The following is a 15,454-nucleotide window of genomic DNA, read 5'->3' on the forward strand; positions in this document are numbered from 1 at the left end:
TTACCATTTGCTGTGAAGCATCTGCGTTAACCACTGATCCACGGTGTCACCCAAAAAATGTTTTGTCATATAATTATAATGTAAATATAATTTCAGTACAATATTATTTAATTATTATTATACAACAATTATAATATAATTATTGTATAATAGCCTACACATATAACTATACTATTATTAGGACTCTACTAAAAAATTAACATGTTGTGTTGAGCTGCACAGCACCCTAGGAAATATGGATGTAATCGTTCAGGAACTCAGTCCTCTGCCACCCGTTGGCCTAGTCTAACGGTTGGCTAAAGTGGGATTAGATTGACAAATGGTTTTGTCAAATCCACAAAGAAATTCAAGAATGGTTGCACTGAAAATGTTGTTCTTAACTTCTCTAAAATACAAGAGGTTTTTTACAGTAAACAACACACACACACACACACACACACACACACACACACACACACACACACACACACACACACACACACGCGCACACACACACACACACACACACACACACACACACACACACACACACACACACACACACACACACACACAGGCGCACGCGCACGCTCTGTTTTGTTGTTGAACTTTGACATTACAGGAGAATTAAACTAATCCGACTGTTTTACTGGTCCTGACTTCTTAAGCAGTTTAAGCTATCAAAATGCTAAAAAAGTACATATTTTAAGTTATAGTTCTGTGACTAAAATAAATGGGTCCCAATTTAAAAAAATAAAGCATGTAAATTTAAGTTTGATGTACTGGGCTTGTCTGTTATAGAATGAATGACATTGAATATATACTGTTTATATACCTTTATTCTATTTAGATATTCTTCATTCAGTGGCTGTTTACACAATTTATCACCTAAATTCTCAATGGTAATATTGCTAGGTTTCAATATTGCAATGATGCTAATGTCCTACACACAATAACATTGGACTCGTTGATACAGAGGTATCATTGCAATCAATTGCATCTCTTTCTGCTACTGATGAACCGATAAAAAGTTTATGCTCTAATAGCTCTAAAGTATCATGTTAAATAATAATACAAACATATATATATTTTTTAAAACAGCAGTTCATAATATCATAAATAAGAGAATTAACAGCACCCCAACATTAATGTGAGCCATGGATTTAACTAAACGTTCGAGCTGCCCGCATGCACCGTAGGACTGGGTACAGAAAAATTCAACTGAGATGACATCATTAAGTATAGGCCAGGTATACAATTCCAAATCTCTGACACTATCTCAGATTTAAAGATAAGCACATGGGACAATAGTTAGAACCTTTCCAACGAGATCACATATGTTTAGTGCCACAAGTAGTAGAAGTACTGTATATATGGCACATGAAAGAAAGTGATGATGTACTCTGTGTAACACAAGTATGTTTTTTTTTTTGAGGTTTGCTTTAACAACAACCTGTTTTATTATTCCATTATTATCCATAACGTTACAGAGAAACAACAGCAAAGTGAACACACAACTTGTCTATGTTGATTCAAGTAAGATCATTCACAAGCATTTTTTTAAATAGATCTGGAGAGGTCAAAGGTCCCTGGAATGATGTGAGGGGAGTGGGGAAAGTTCTGTGGGCCTATACAAAACTACACAATAACAACAAGAAGAATAGATAAATATGTCTTTGGAGCGTTTGTTATATACTGAAATAAACCACCACGGCTATGTTCTCTCAAGTAACCACACACACAGTGACAGAGAAAAGTTCATGTGAATAAAATACATGTTAAAATGTTCCCTTTTGAGACATTTCACATCGTAACAACTGAACAAAGCTGCCTCTCAGTTAACCACGTAACAGTGCGGTGCTCCTGGCCTCACCTTCAGGCTAGCTGCCCTGTCTGCACTGACGCGTCTAAGGGTATTCTTTTGGTAGGCTGCACTCCTTTTCTTCAGCGTGTCAGTGTCTATATTAGAGCTGAAACGAAAGTCTCCTCTCCAAGAACCAGTGGTCAGAAAGGAGTCATATCTGTCATCATTCAAAAGGGTCCCACAGCGACTCACATCTGTATAGCTCGGGGGGAAATAGGTCGGAGGGAAAACTGGGAGAGTCGAGGCGGCCGAACGATACACATAACTACGCCTGCAAAGCTTGAAATACATGACTGCAGCGATTAAAAGGAGAAGAAGGGAAGAAACCGCTATCAGAGCGATGATCAAATACAGCTTTAAGTTCTCATCAGCATGTGATTCATCTGTGAACTCCAAAAGTTCATTTAAAACTGGCAGTCCATCACCAATTACTATGATGACCGTTGCAGTAGCCGAGAGAGACTCTGGCCCGTTATCCTTGACTAAAACCACCAAGGTTTGTTTAGGTTCATCTTCTTCTAGAAATGTTCGGGCCGTTCTGATTTCCCCTGTGTGCAAGCCTATCGTGAAGAGGTTAGGCTGGGTGGCTGTAACTATTCTGTAGGAGAGCCAAGCGTTGTGCCCAGAGTCAGCATCCACAGCCACCACTTTAGTAACCAGGTAACCCTTGGGCGCTTCAAGTGAAACCAAATCTGTAGCGATGAACCCGGAGGACTGGACAGGGTACAGGACCACAGGTGGATTATCATTCTGATCCCCGATGAAGACGTTTACAATACAGGTACCGGAGAGGGGAGGCGAGCCCCCATCTCGAGCTGTCACCTGCAACTGGAAGTGAACCGATTGTTCATAATCTAAAAGACGAGATGTAAAAAGTTCTCCAGTTTCAGTGTTGACGGACAGCAGGGACGACATTTGCGGGTCCACATTGCTCGAAATTGTGTACTGGACTTTAGCATTGGGGCCATCGTCGCTGTCGGCCGCGTTCACTTTCATGACAAAAGTACCGACTGGCTGGTTTTCCAAGACGATGGCATTGTACTCGGCCTGTCCAAAAGTTGGAGGGTTGTCATTATTATCATTAACTACAATTCTTATTGTCTTTAACGTAGAAAGTGAGGGAACACCGGCGTCCGTGGCGATCACTGTGATGTTGTGATCTCGGTGCATCTCTCTATCTAGCACGTCATCGGTCACCAGCATGTAATAGTTCTTCACCTCTGACACCAATTTAAATGGGACGTTATCCCCAATTGTACATGTGACCCTTCCGCTACTCCCAGTGTCCAGGTCGTAGACATTAAGCAGAGCCACCATAGTTCCTGGTTCTGAGTTTTCAGCAACATTGGCGGAGGTGGACTTCACTATTATTACCGGCTTGTTGTCGTTCTCATCAATGACGTCAATTATAAGTTTACAATGGGAAGCCTGACCACCCCCATCTTTGGCCTGGACATCCAACTCGTGGGCAGTTGCCTCTTCATAGTCAATGGGACCGGCCACTTTAACCTCGCCGCTATTCGAGTCAATTTCCACAATTCCTCTGGTTTTGTCAGGCACGTGACTAAAAAAGTACGTAACCTCCCCATAAACGCCGTCGTCCAGATCTGTGGCATTCAGAGTCGCCAGCACGGTCCCCGTGGGAGAGTTTTCCCGCACTGAGATTCTGAAAACCCTCTGGCTAAAAACTGGAACGTTGTCATTGGCGTCTAAAACACGGATGTGTATGGACGCCGTTCCTGATCTGGATGGAGTGCCTCCGTCAATCCCACTGATGGTCAACACATATTCAGCTTGTGTCTCCCGGTCCAAAGATCCTTTTAGCACCAATTCAGGGTACGCGTTGCCGTTCATTTGCATGTTCATCTCCAGAGCAAAATGATCATTCGGACTCAATTTGTATTCACGGACAGAGTTTGTGCCCAAATCTGGGTCATGCGCGCTCTCCAGGGGGAAGCGCCTGCCCAGCAGTGTAGATTCTAGCAAATCGAGTTCAATTTTTCCGGTAGCAAACATCGGGCTGTTGTCATTCACATCTTGGATATCCAAAACTAGGCTGTACACCTTTAGTGGATCTTCGAGTAGAAGTTGGTACTGCAAAACGCACACGGTCGCTTGCGCGCAGAGCTCTTCTCGGTCTATGCGCTGGCTGGCCAAAATATTCCCCGAGCCGATGTCCAGTTCGCACAACTGCCGAGTTCCCTGTACGAGGACGTGGGCTCGACGCGCGGAAAGCTCCCTGACATTGAGTCCCAGATCGCGAGCGACATTCCCGATAACCGAGCCGCGATGCATCTCTTCCGGAAGAGCGTAACGGACCTCTCCAAACGATGCGTCTAAAATGAATGCAACCAGATAAAAACAGAGGACGCGTTTCAGTTCCAGGTGCCATAAAATGAAGCATCGTCTGCACGACCATGCATTTATTGTCATCATCATGGTGGCTAAAAAATAAAATAAAATAGATAGAAAATCCGGTCAAAATGGATGTATTGCGTTGTTGCCTTGCTCGGACTGAGCGGAGCATCCTATGAGGGAACCCAGTCGTGTCAGCTTGGATCGCACTCCCCCCGCTTCATTTGGCTGCTCTCACTACAACCCACTCGCTCGATCCTCTCTCACATAGATTCTCCCTCTCTCACGACCTACTTCTCTGTCTGCGTGCATTTCTGTGAACCCCCCCCCCCAAACACACACACACACACACACACACAAAAACACACACACACACACACACACACACACACACACACACATACACACACACACACACACACACACACACACACTGCGCTTATCACTGACACGGTTAGGATGAGAAAAATGGGAATTGCCCGGCTCAGCCAGACTGCATAAAATAGCGCCGCCACGAGACTAAAAGGATAATTGCAATAGTAAAAAAAAAAATATATATATATATATATATATATATATATATATATATATATATTTTTTTTTATATATATAATATATTTATATATATTTATTACTTAATAATACATTTTATTATTATTATTATTATTATTATTAGTTGGATAGAAAGGCAGACCATCTAAATGATTAAAGTTGTGTTCTCTGATTAAAGAGTTTTCTCTCTTGGCCCCTTTGGCATTCATCAGAACTTACATCTAATAATACAAAAAAAAAAAAAAAAAAAATTTTATATATATATATATATATATATATATACATATATATATATTACAAAAGTTATAATTATAATGCGCATGTAGTTTATGAGTGGTCTGGGCCCCAATTTTATAAAATCTCCAATTCGTCCTCATAAAAAAAAGAAAAAATTAAACAAAAAATTTACATGTTTTGAATGAGAAACCTTCCCGCATGAGTCAAAGATAACTGCCCATATTAGACAGTATGAAGCCAGAAGCCTTACCTCAGTAGATCCCTCAAAGTCTCCAAATATCTCAGCAAAGTCCGTTGGGCTTTTTTTCAGAGTCGCGTCAGCAGGCAGTGTGTTGTCATTGTAAGATCTAACAAACTTGAAGTCACTTGTTCTAGAGCCCGTGGTTAGATATGCATCAAAGTTGTAAGCGCTGCGTAAAGTTCCTGTGCCATCCACTTCTGCGTAATTAGGAGGCAGATACGCGCTGGGGATGGCAACAGCTCCATCAAACAACATCCTGGGCTTTCTCCGGCGACAGAACCTCACAGCCATGACGACAATTAAGAAAGTCAGAAAAAAAGTGGAGACGCTGGCCAGTGCAATGATCAGATAAGAAGTTAGTTTAGAATTGCTGTCATCATAGGAAAGATCTTTCAATTCTGGCACTTCTGCCAAGTTATCAGAGATAAAGAAATACACATTGCAGGTGGCAGAGAGTGCGGGCTGTCCATTATCTGTCACTGCGACAACAAGGTTCTGTTTCATATTATCAGCTTCAGAAATGTCCCGTTGTATCCTCATCTCTCCGCTGTGGAGACCAATAGTGAAAAGTCCCGGGTCAGTGGATTTAACAATACGATAGGACAGCCAGGCGTTTTGTCCAGAGTCTCCGTCCACTGCTATCACCTTAGAAACCAGGGAGCCTCCGTGCGCAGCCTTGGGGACCAGCTCGGTCATGAGGGAGCTTCCCTCCGGGGTGGGGTAAAGAATCTGAGGAGCGTTGTCATTCACATCCGTTATGAAAACACTGACTGTCACGTTGGTGCTGAGAGGAGGAGAACCGTTATCTCTGGCCATCACGTAGACTTTAAATTTAGTCAGCTGTTCATAATCAAAGGACCTTGTGGCGTGGATGGCCCCCGTGTCTCCGTTAACGGAAAGATACGTGGAGACCGGAGCACCGTTGACGTCACCACCAGGCAAAAGAGAATAAACCACCGTGCCGTTCTGTCTCAGGTCGGGGTCCCGAGCCGTAACCGTACACAGTGTGTGTCCAGGTCTGTTATTTTCAGTCACATACGCACTGTAGGAATGCTCCTCGAAAACAGGAGGGTTGTCGTTGACGTCAGCAACAGACAACTGAATACTTTTAGATGACGATAGAGGGGGGGAGCCCTCGTCTGTAGCCGTAATTGTGATGTTATAATCAGACACCAGTTCGCGATCAAGTCCAGCTGTGTTGACCAGGGAGTAGTAGTTTTTGATGGACGGGACCAGTTTAAAAGGAAGATTTTGTGGAACGGAGCAGCGGACCTGTCGGTTATCCTCAGAGTCTCTGTCCTGCACGTTAATGATGGCCACCTCTGTGCCGCGGGCTACGTTCTCTGGTATGGGGTTCGTCAAGGATTTTAAAAATATGAGAGGGGCGTTGTCGTTCACGTCGGTAACAGAAACGATCACTTTTGTGTACGTGGACAGCCCTAAACCATCCTTTGCTTTAATGCGTAATTCAAACGAAGAGGCGGTTTCAAAGTCAATGGTCCCAACGACTCGTACGTCGCCTGTTTTACGGTCAATGTTAAATATATTTTTCACGTCGTCTGGAACGTGGCCGAAGTCGTAGGTAACGTCTCCGTTCACTCCCTCGTCCGCATCCGTGGCATGTACGGTAACCACCACGGTGTGTAACGGGACGTTTTCAGGTACACTGGCTTTATAAACCGCCCTGTTAAAAACTGGCGCGTTATCGTTCGCATCCAGCACCGTGACGCGCATTCCCACGGTGCCCGACCTGGGAGGAGAACCTCCATCCAGAGCCGTGAGGAGCAAATTAATTTCCTTCTGTTTTTCTCGGTCCAGCTCCTTGTTGAGAACGAGTTCCACTGTGTTTCCTTCAACGGCCAGAACGAAATGTTCGTTGTTTCCCAGGTCGTATCTTTGAACGGAATTCTGTCCGATATCCGCATCGTGCGCCTCCTCTATCGAGAAACGGGCTCCTCTTAGAGCCGACTCATGGATTTCTATATTGATCAAATCTTCGTTGAAAACCGGGGAGTTGTCGTTGATATCTTGGACATGGAGACTGATACGATGCAGCTCTAAAGGGTTCTCCAGCACAAGTTCGTGTTTAAGGACGCAGGACGCCTTTTCCCCACAAAGAGCCTCCCTGTCGATTCTATCGGAAACGACCAAATCTCCGCTGCCGAGGTTCACGTCGCAATACCGTCCGTCTTTACCATCCGTGTCGATTCGGGCCTTTCTGGGTGACAAGTTGCCCGCTTCCAGCCCAAGATCCTTGGCTATATTGCCGATGACGGACCCGCGTTTCATCTCCTCCGAGAAAGAATAGCTCACATCACTGCCCAGCGCGGCATGCAACCAGAAAAGAAGAAAAACGACGCTGCAGCCCTGCGACGCGACAATCGTGCGCTCCATTGCAACAAGGTGAGCCACTTCTAGGAACGTAGCGATGGAGAGAACTAATTTAGACCTAAATTATCATTAACAAGGATAATCCCTGCACGGCGATGCTGCCCACATGCAGACCGGTCAACAAGAATAAAGCTTTGTATCCGTCTACACCTTGTGGGTGGACGAATGATTATGGTATTTGTTTTATTCCTAGGCTTGTGCATTGCGCCACCGTGAGTGGGATTCAGAGATAGCATTCTAAATTAATAAGCAACATAACACTATTGTGTGTGCTACATGAGCAAGTAAAACTTAATGACAAGATAACACAAATCGACATGAAACACAAAAAAGCCTGTCGCTCGGACTGGGAAATGATCATTATCCACACCAGTTTAACCATAACAGCGCACATCAGTGAGAACGACGGTTTACAGGTTGTTGCAGCATATAATGTTGATGGGAGGCTTAAGTTACATGTACAATGTCGATTCATACATGCAGATGGTTTTGTTCTTGGACTTCAAAGACTGTTACTGACATTGCAAGTTTTGATGGCCTGGATGCTTTTGATTTATATTTTAACTGGTTTTGCATTTCGCTGTGTTATAACTGAAGTGTTCAAATTGGAAAGGGGTTATTAGAAATAAATAAAATCAATGTGTGTGATCTCCAGCAGAAACTTCAGTTAATGTTGCTGCTTGTTTAGTTTGTGTATTTATAGAAAATGGATTGTTTTGATTATTCACGAGGAATTACAGAACAATGCATAATTAGTGAATTGTTATTTCTTAATAGATTGAAAGCTGTAAAAACAACCCAATATTTCATGTGTGAAGACAGTGCTCTTTGCAAAATTATCTCTCCAAAAAGATCATACAGATGCAATCGTTGTTACAACATAAATAATATGTGTCATATTCAGTTTGGATAGACCTCGGACCAACATAATGAAATATCATTGCCGTGAAAAGCACCATGTCACAAAAAATGACAAACAAAAATACACGGCTATATAGCCCTATGTGTCACAATGCATTTAAACGACGACGGAAATTACATTATTATTGCATAATATTGCAAAATAAGGAGACAGTTTCTTCTGAGAATAAATATATTATAGTAAATACAACATATTGACTGTGTGTAACGAGGGTGCCTTTAGGACCCTGCGGAGTTCTGGGAGGTTAGGTCGGGGCAGTAGCGAGCAGCCTTCTCTTTGCGTTGAATTCATGGGGCTAAATGAAGTAACTGTGCAGTATTAGGCTCTCATGGGTAGTATGTAATATCGGGTATAGTATAGTTACAGCAGCATTGTGTTTAATTGTTTGCTGTGATTTGAAAAGTTTACTGTTCATTTTCATCAAATAACATTGCTAAATAAGAAGACAGTTTCTACTGAGAATTAATATATTATTCTATATATAATATATCCACTATTTGTAACTTGGGTGCCTTTAGGACCCTGCGGAGTGCTGGGAGGACAGCAGCGAGTAGGCTTCTCTACGCGAGGCATTTATGGGGTTAAATGAAACCAGGAAAGTGCCGGTGCTGTGCAGGTAGCGTGCAGAGGCTGGCGCGCTGATGTAATTAAATTGTTTTTTATTTTTGTTGTGTCTGATCCGTGTAATAGTTTGTTGCTGTAATTTTCCCACATTAGACTTATGGGAAATATTTATGTGATTCATTTTCATTACAATTTTTAAACATGTTTTAAAGTACTGTACAGTATTTTGCTCTCACTGGTAGTGTGAAATATCGGGTATAGTACAAGGGACATTGTATAAACACATTTGACCTTTGAGTGTTGTGCATGTTTTACAACTTTTAGGCTTTTAAGGCCGCTTAAGATCAGTTATTTGTGCCTCATGGGCCCTGCAGACCAAATGTCTGCCAGTACAGCTGTCTTTAATGCTTTTTATTGTCACTGTCAATAAAAATGTTAATCAAGTGATACATCAGCCTCTGGTCCCCTGTATTCTGAACAATCACCTGATTAGTGAGTTATTGGAAATTAACCCTGGCTCGTGTACTAACTCAGTGTAGTGTTAATTTACATTTGCCAAAAATTGTATAATACCACATGGAGATAAATGTGTGAAGGGTGCTCCGCGTTTATTTAAAGTAGTTCAAGTAAAATGAAATAATGACAGTACGTAACTTATTTAAGTCAAATCAATTCTGATCCAAGATAAATTCTTATAATATAGAAATAGATTGTTTAATATCCGGTACTAAACAATGTGATTTGTTTTCTCACTCATAGTTTTTTGTTTAGGAATTTTCCTTCATAAGTCATGCTATTAAGTTATAAATGCAATGCCCCATTTTTACAATGGCATACGTCCTATAATGAATACCGACGACTAGAGAGAAAATCTGATGGCATTAAAATAAAACATATTTACCAAATAACCACCTTGGTCTCAAGTCCGTGAAAATACAGTTCCAAAACAAACCACTGAGCATATTTCCATGAACACTGAAAAATACCAGAGCTCGGGAGATCAGCACCATGGACAGAGACACAGGGACATTTCAGAAACAAACATAAGAAATCTGTTAATGCCTGGCAGGCAGGTGGACAGAACAAACATGCTGGTAGAGAAACTGAACAGCCTCAGATGTTAACAACATGTTGATAAGCTCCACGGACTGAAACACACAAATTACATAATTTGACAATATATGTCTGAGAAAATTAACGTCTACTTTGCATGCAGGACAGAACCACACAAAAACATGCAGGTACGTCAGGTCAACAGACAGAAAGGCTTTTTTGTAATTAGTCAGACTAATTACATCCATTCTGTACAAATACATGAAAAAACAAAGAAATTCAAGCCACAACAACTGTGATTATAATATCATGAAATGCAACTAATGTAAAATATCAAACTATATCATTCAGGAGATCAAACGAAAAATGCCATATCTAAATTAGATATTAATATTTATCTTTGTTAAGACTTTGGCATTAAAGCAATAGGCCCACTGCCCATCAAGACCATCATATTGGAGAAAAACAGACTAAAATACTGTCATTTTTTGTGAACGAATGGATGTTTGAATAGCTGTATGCAATACAACGATCATAGATGGCAAGGAAAATTAATACTTAAGAAGGGACAAAGACCCTAAAATATCACAATCATATACTGTAGTCATACCAAGATCATAACAAAAGCCAAAACAAATGTATTGTATCAGGTGTTGGCTATTATTGGATGATAGGGGGACATTTATACAACTGAAACTACCTCACTCAAAATTCATAGAGCACCGAAACACATCAACCAATACCTGACTATGGTCCTCAGAGCATCACAGTCTACTAACAATCCATGTTATGGACTCAAAACAGAAGACCCCAAAGATAGAAATACAGAAAAAAACGTACTACAAAGGTGAAAAAAATACAGAGAATATTTAGAGAGGAAGAAAGGCAAAAAGGTCAAGGAAAACCCAAGTGGCGGAGCATGGGAAATGGTCTCATGTCTGTAGCAGCAGCGAATCACACGGCAGTGATAAATAATGACTTGAATACCCCTGAAAAACACACACAGTGCCAATTATTGGGGCAATACAAAGAGATTATTTAGTTTGTGAAGAAAAATGAGTCTCACCTGCTTAGGTAAGACTGGAAGAGCATTTGAAATCAGTAAAAATAATACATCAATAAAATAACAAAAACAGATACTAGGAATAGAAAATAAATCAAAAGAGACTTGAAATTTGCATTTCAGATCACCTTTAGAGAGAACTATATAATGACCTGGAGAAATTGGGGATTAGGGAATCTATAGAAATGAGGTGAATTACTCAGTAGACTAATACAGGACCTACCAACGTTCCCACACTGGCTATACCACACTGAAAACAATGTCAGGCAAGACAGTGAATAATCACCTGGCAGAAAATAGTACACAACATCACAGCCACTGCTGATTAAAGCTGTAGAGGTATGCACTGAACCTGAAAAAGACATTTTACTTTCGATAATCAATTTACCAAAACGGGATGACATAAACATCTTAGTTTCATTTACTAAAACAAACATCTGGTGACCTCTTCATGTGTATATATATATATATATATATATATATATATATATATATATATATATATATATATATATATATATATATAAATAATAATAATAATAATTTTATATATATATATATATATATAATTATTATTATTATTATTTTTTTTTTTGACACAACCCAAAAATTCCAAAAAATATTGCATGTTCCATAAAAAGATCTGGTGAAACTTTAGTCACGTTTGGAACACAATTATCAAGACGAACTAAATGAAAGGCTAAATCACAAGCCTTACCTCAGTAGATCCCTCAAAGTCTCCAAATATCTCAGCAAAGTCCGTTGGGCTTTTTTTCAGAGTCGCGTCAGCAGGCAGTGTGTTGTCATTGTAAGATCTAACAAACTTGAAGTCACTTGTTCTAGAGCCCGTGGTTAGATATGCATCATAGTTGTAAGCGCTGCGTAAAGTTCCTGTGCCATCCACTTCTGCGTAATTAGGAGGCAGATACGCGCTGGGGATGGCAACAGCTCCATCAAACAACATCCTGGGCTTTCTCCGGCGACAGAACCTCACAGCCATGACGACAATTATGAAAGTCAGAAAAAAGGTGGAGACGCTGGCCAGTGCAATGATCAGATAAGAAGTTAGTTTAGAATTGCTGTCATCATAGGAAAGATCTTTCAATTCTGGCACTTCTGCCAAGTTATCAGAGATAAAGAAATACACATTGCAGGTGGCAGAGAGTGCGGGCTGTCCATTATCTGTCACTGCGACAACAAGGTTCTGTTTCATATTATCAGCTTCAGAAATGTCCCGTTGTATCCTCATCTCTCCGCTGTGGAGACCAATAGTGAAAAGTCCCGGGTCAGTGGATTTAACAATACGATAGGACAGCCAGGCGTTTTGTCCAGAGTCTCTGTCCACTGCTATCACCTTAGAAACCAGGGAGCCTCCGTGCGCAGCCTTGGGGACCAGCTCGGTCATGAGGGAGCTTCCCTCCGGGGTGGGGTAAAGAATCTGAGGAGCGTTGTCATTCACATCCGTTATGAAAACACTGACTGTCACGTTGGTGCTGAGAGGAGGAGAACCGTTATCTCTGGCCATCACGTGGACTTTAAATTTAGTCAACTGTTCATAATCAAAGGACCGTGTGGCGTGGATAGCCCCCGTGTCTCCGTTAACGGAGAGATACGTGGACACCGGAGCACCGTTGACGTCACCACCAGGCAAAAGAGAATAAACCACCGTGCCGTTCTGTCTCAGGTCGGGGTCCCGAGCAGTAACCGTACACAGTGTGTGTCCAGGTCTGTTATTTTCAGTCACATACGCACTGTAGGAATGCTCCTCGAAAACAGGAGGGTTGTCGTTGACGTCAGCAACAGACAACTGAATACTTTTAGATGACGATAGAGGGGGGGAGCCCTCGTCTGTAGCAGTAATTGTAATGTTATAATCAGACACCAGTTCGCGATCAAGTCCAGCTGTGGTGACCAGGGAGTAGTAGTTTTTGATGGACGGGACCAGTTTAAAAGGAAGATTTTGTGGAACGGAGCAGCGGACCTGTCGGTTATCCTCAGAGTCTCTGTCCTGCACGTTAATGATGGCCACCTCTGTGCCGCGGGCTACGTTCTCTGGTATGGGGTTCGTCAAGGATTTTAAAAATATGAGAGGGGCGTTGTCGTTCACGTCGGTAACAGAAACGATCACTTTTGTGTACGTGGACAGCCCTAAACCATCCTTTGCTTTAATGCGTAATTCAAACGAAGAGGCGGTTTCAAAGTCAATGGTCCCAACGACTCGTACGTCGCCTGTTTTACGGTCAATGTTAAATATATTTTTCACGTCGTCTGGAACGTGGCCGAAGTCGTAGGTAACGTCTCCGTTCACTCCCTCGTCCGCATCCGTGGCATGTACGGTAACCACCACGGTGTGTAACGGGACGTTTTCAGGTACACTGGCTTTATAAACCGCCCTGTTAAAAACTGGCGCGTTATCGTTCGCATCCAGCACCGTGACGCGCATTCCCACGGTGCCCGACCTGGGAGGAGAACCTCCATCCAGAGCCGTGAGGAGCAAATTAATTTCCTTCTGTTTTTCTCGGTCCAGCTCCTTGTTGAGAACGAGTTCCACTGTGTTTCCTTCAACAGCCAGAACGAAATGCTCGTTGTTTCCCAGGTTGTATCTTTGAACGGAATTCTGTCCGATATCCGCATCGTGCGCCTCCTCTATCGAGAAACGGGCTCCTCTGTCAGCGGACTCATGGATTTCTATTTTGATCAAATCTTCGTTGAAAACCGGGGAGTTGTCGTTGATATCTTGAACATGGAGACTGATACGATGCAGCTCTAAAGGGTTCTCCAGCACAAGTTCGTGTTTAAGGACGCAGGACGCCTTTTCCCCACAAAGAGCCTCCCTGTCGATTCTCTCGGAAACGACCAAATCTCCGCTGCCGAGGTTCACGTCGCAATACCGTCCGTCTTTACCATCCGTGTCGATTCGGGCCTTTCTGGGTGACAGGTTGCCCGCTTCCAGCCCGAGATCCTTGGCTATATTGCCGATGACGGACCCGCGTTTCATCTCCTCCGGGAAAGAATAGCTCACATCACTGCCCAGCGCGGCATGCAACCAGAAAAGAAGAAAAACGACGCTGCAGCCCTGCGACGCGACAATCGTGCGCTCCATTGCAACAAGGTGAGCCACTTCTAGGAACGTAGCGGTGGAGAAAACATATATCCAGACCTAAATTATCATAAACAATGGGATTCGCTTCAATGCGATGCTGCCAACATGCACAGCAGTCAACCAGAATAAAGCTTTGTATCCGTCTACACCTTGTGGGTGGAGGAATGATTATGATATTTGTTTTATTCCTAGGCTTGTGCATAGCGCCACCGTGAGTGGGATTCAGAGATAGCAATCGAAATAAACAAGCAACAAAACACTATTGTGTGGGCAACATGAGCAAGTAAAACGTAGTGACAAAATTACATAAATCGACATGAAACACAAAAAAAGCCTGTTGCTCGGACTGGGAACTGATTATTGTCCACACCAGTTTAGCCATAACAGCGCACAAAAGTGAGAACTACGGTTTACAGTTTGTTGCAGCATATAATGTTGATGGGAGGCTTAAGTTACATGTACAATTTCGATTCATACATGCAGACGGTTTTGTCTTTGGACTTCAAAGACTGTTACTGACATTGCAGGTTTTGATGGCCTGGATGCCTTTGATTTATATTTTAACTGGTTTTTCATTTCACAATGTTATAACTGAAGTGTTCAAATTGGAAAGGGGTTATTAGAAATAAAAAAATTCCATGTGTGTGATCTCAGCCGGAAACCTTAATTAATGTTGCTGTTTCTCTAGTTGTTGGAATTACAGAAAAATTCATAAGTAGTGAATTATTATTTGTTAATAGATTGAAAGCCGTAAAAACAACTCAATATTTCATGTGTGAAGACAGTGCTCTTTGCAAATTGATCTCTTCAAAAAGATAATACAGATGCAATCGTTGTTATGACATAAATAGTATGTGTCAAATTCAGTTTTGAAAGACGTCGGACCAAAATAATGAAATATACTTGCGGTGAAAAGCCCCGTGTCACAGAAAAAGACACACAAAGTTCCACGGCTATATAGCCCTATGTGTAACATTGCATTTAAACGACGACGGAAATTATATTATCATTGCAGAATATTGCAAAATAAGAAGACAGTTTCCTCTGAGAATTAACATATTATAATAAATATAACATTAACTGTGTGTAACGAGGGTGCCTTTAGGACCCTGCGGAGTTCTGGGAGGTTA

At 42.0% G+C, this 15,454-nt stretch overlaps 3 protein-coding genes across 3 annotated transcripts in view; all 3 read right to left on the minus strand.

Moving 5' to 3' along the window:
* Nucleotides 1-15,454, minus strand: part of LOC307236154 (protocadherin gamma-C5-like) — a gene marked incomplete at its 5' end in the record, with an annotated part of 315,288 nt that overhangs the window by 180,046 nt on the left and 119,788 nt on the right. The window lies entirely within an intron of this gene.
* Nucleotides 1-15,454, minus strand: part of LOC307235520 (uncharacterized protein) — a gene marked incomplete at its 3' end in the record, with an annotated part of 89,054 nt that overhangs the window by 607 nt on the left and 72,993 nt on the right. The window lies entirely within an intron of this gene.
* LOC307235521 (uncharacterized protein) lies at nucleotides 1,814-14,324 on the minus strand (the record flags this gene model as incomplete). Its single annotated transcript, XM_080007646.1, has 4 exons — nucleotides 1,814-4,179; nucleotides 4,359-4,371; nucleotides 5,238-7,595; nucleotides 11,940-14,324. The coding sequence occupies 4 exons, from the start codon at nucleotides 14,322-14,324 to the stop codon at nucleotides 1,814-1,816; spliced, it is 7,122 nt and encodes a 2,373-aa protein (XP_079863772.1).

The sequence above is a fragment of the Zeus faber genome, assembly GCF_960531495.2.
Source record: "Zeus faber genome assembly, chromosome: 10".
In the NCBI taxonomy this organism is placed as follows: Eukaryota; Metazoa; Chordata; class Actinopteri; order Zeiformes; family Zeidae; genus Zeus; species Zeus faber.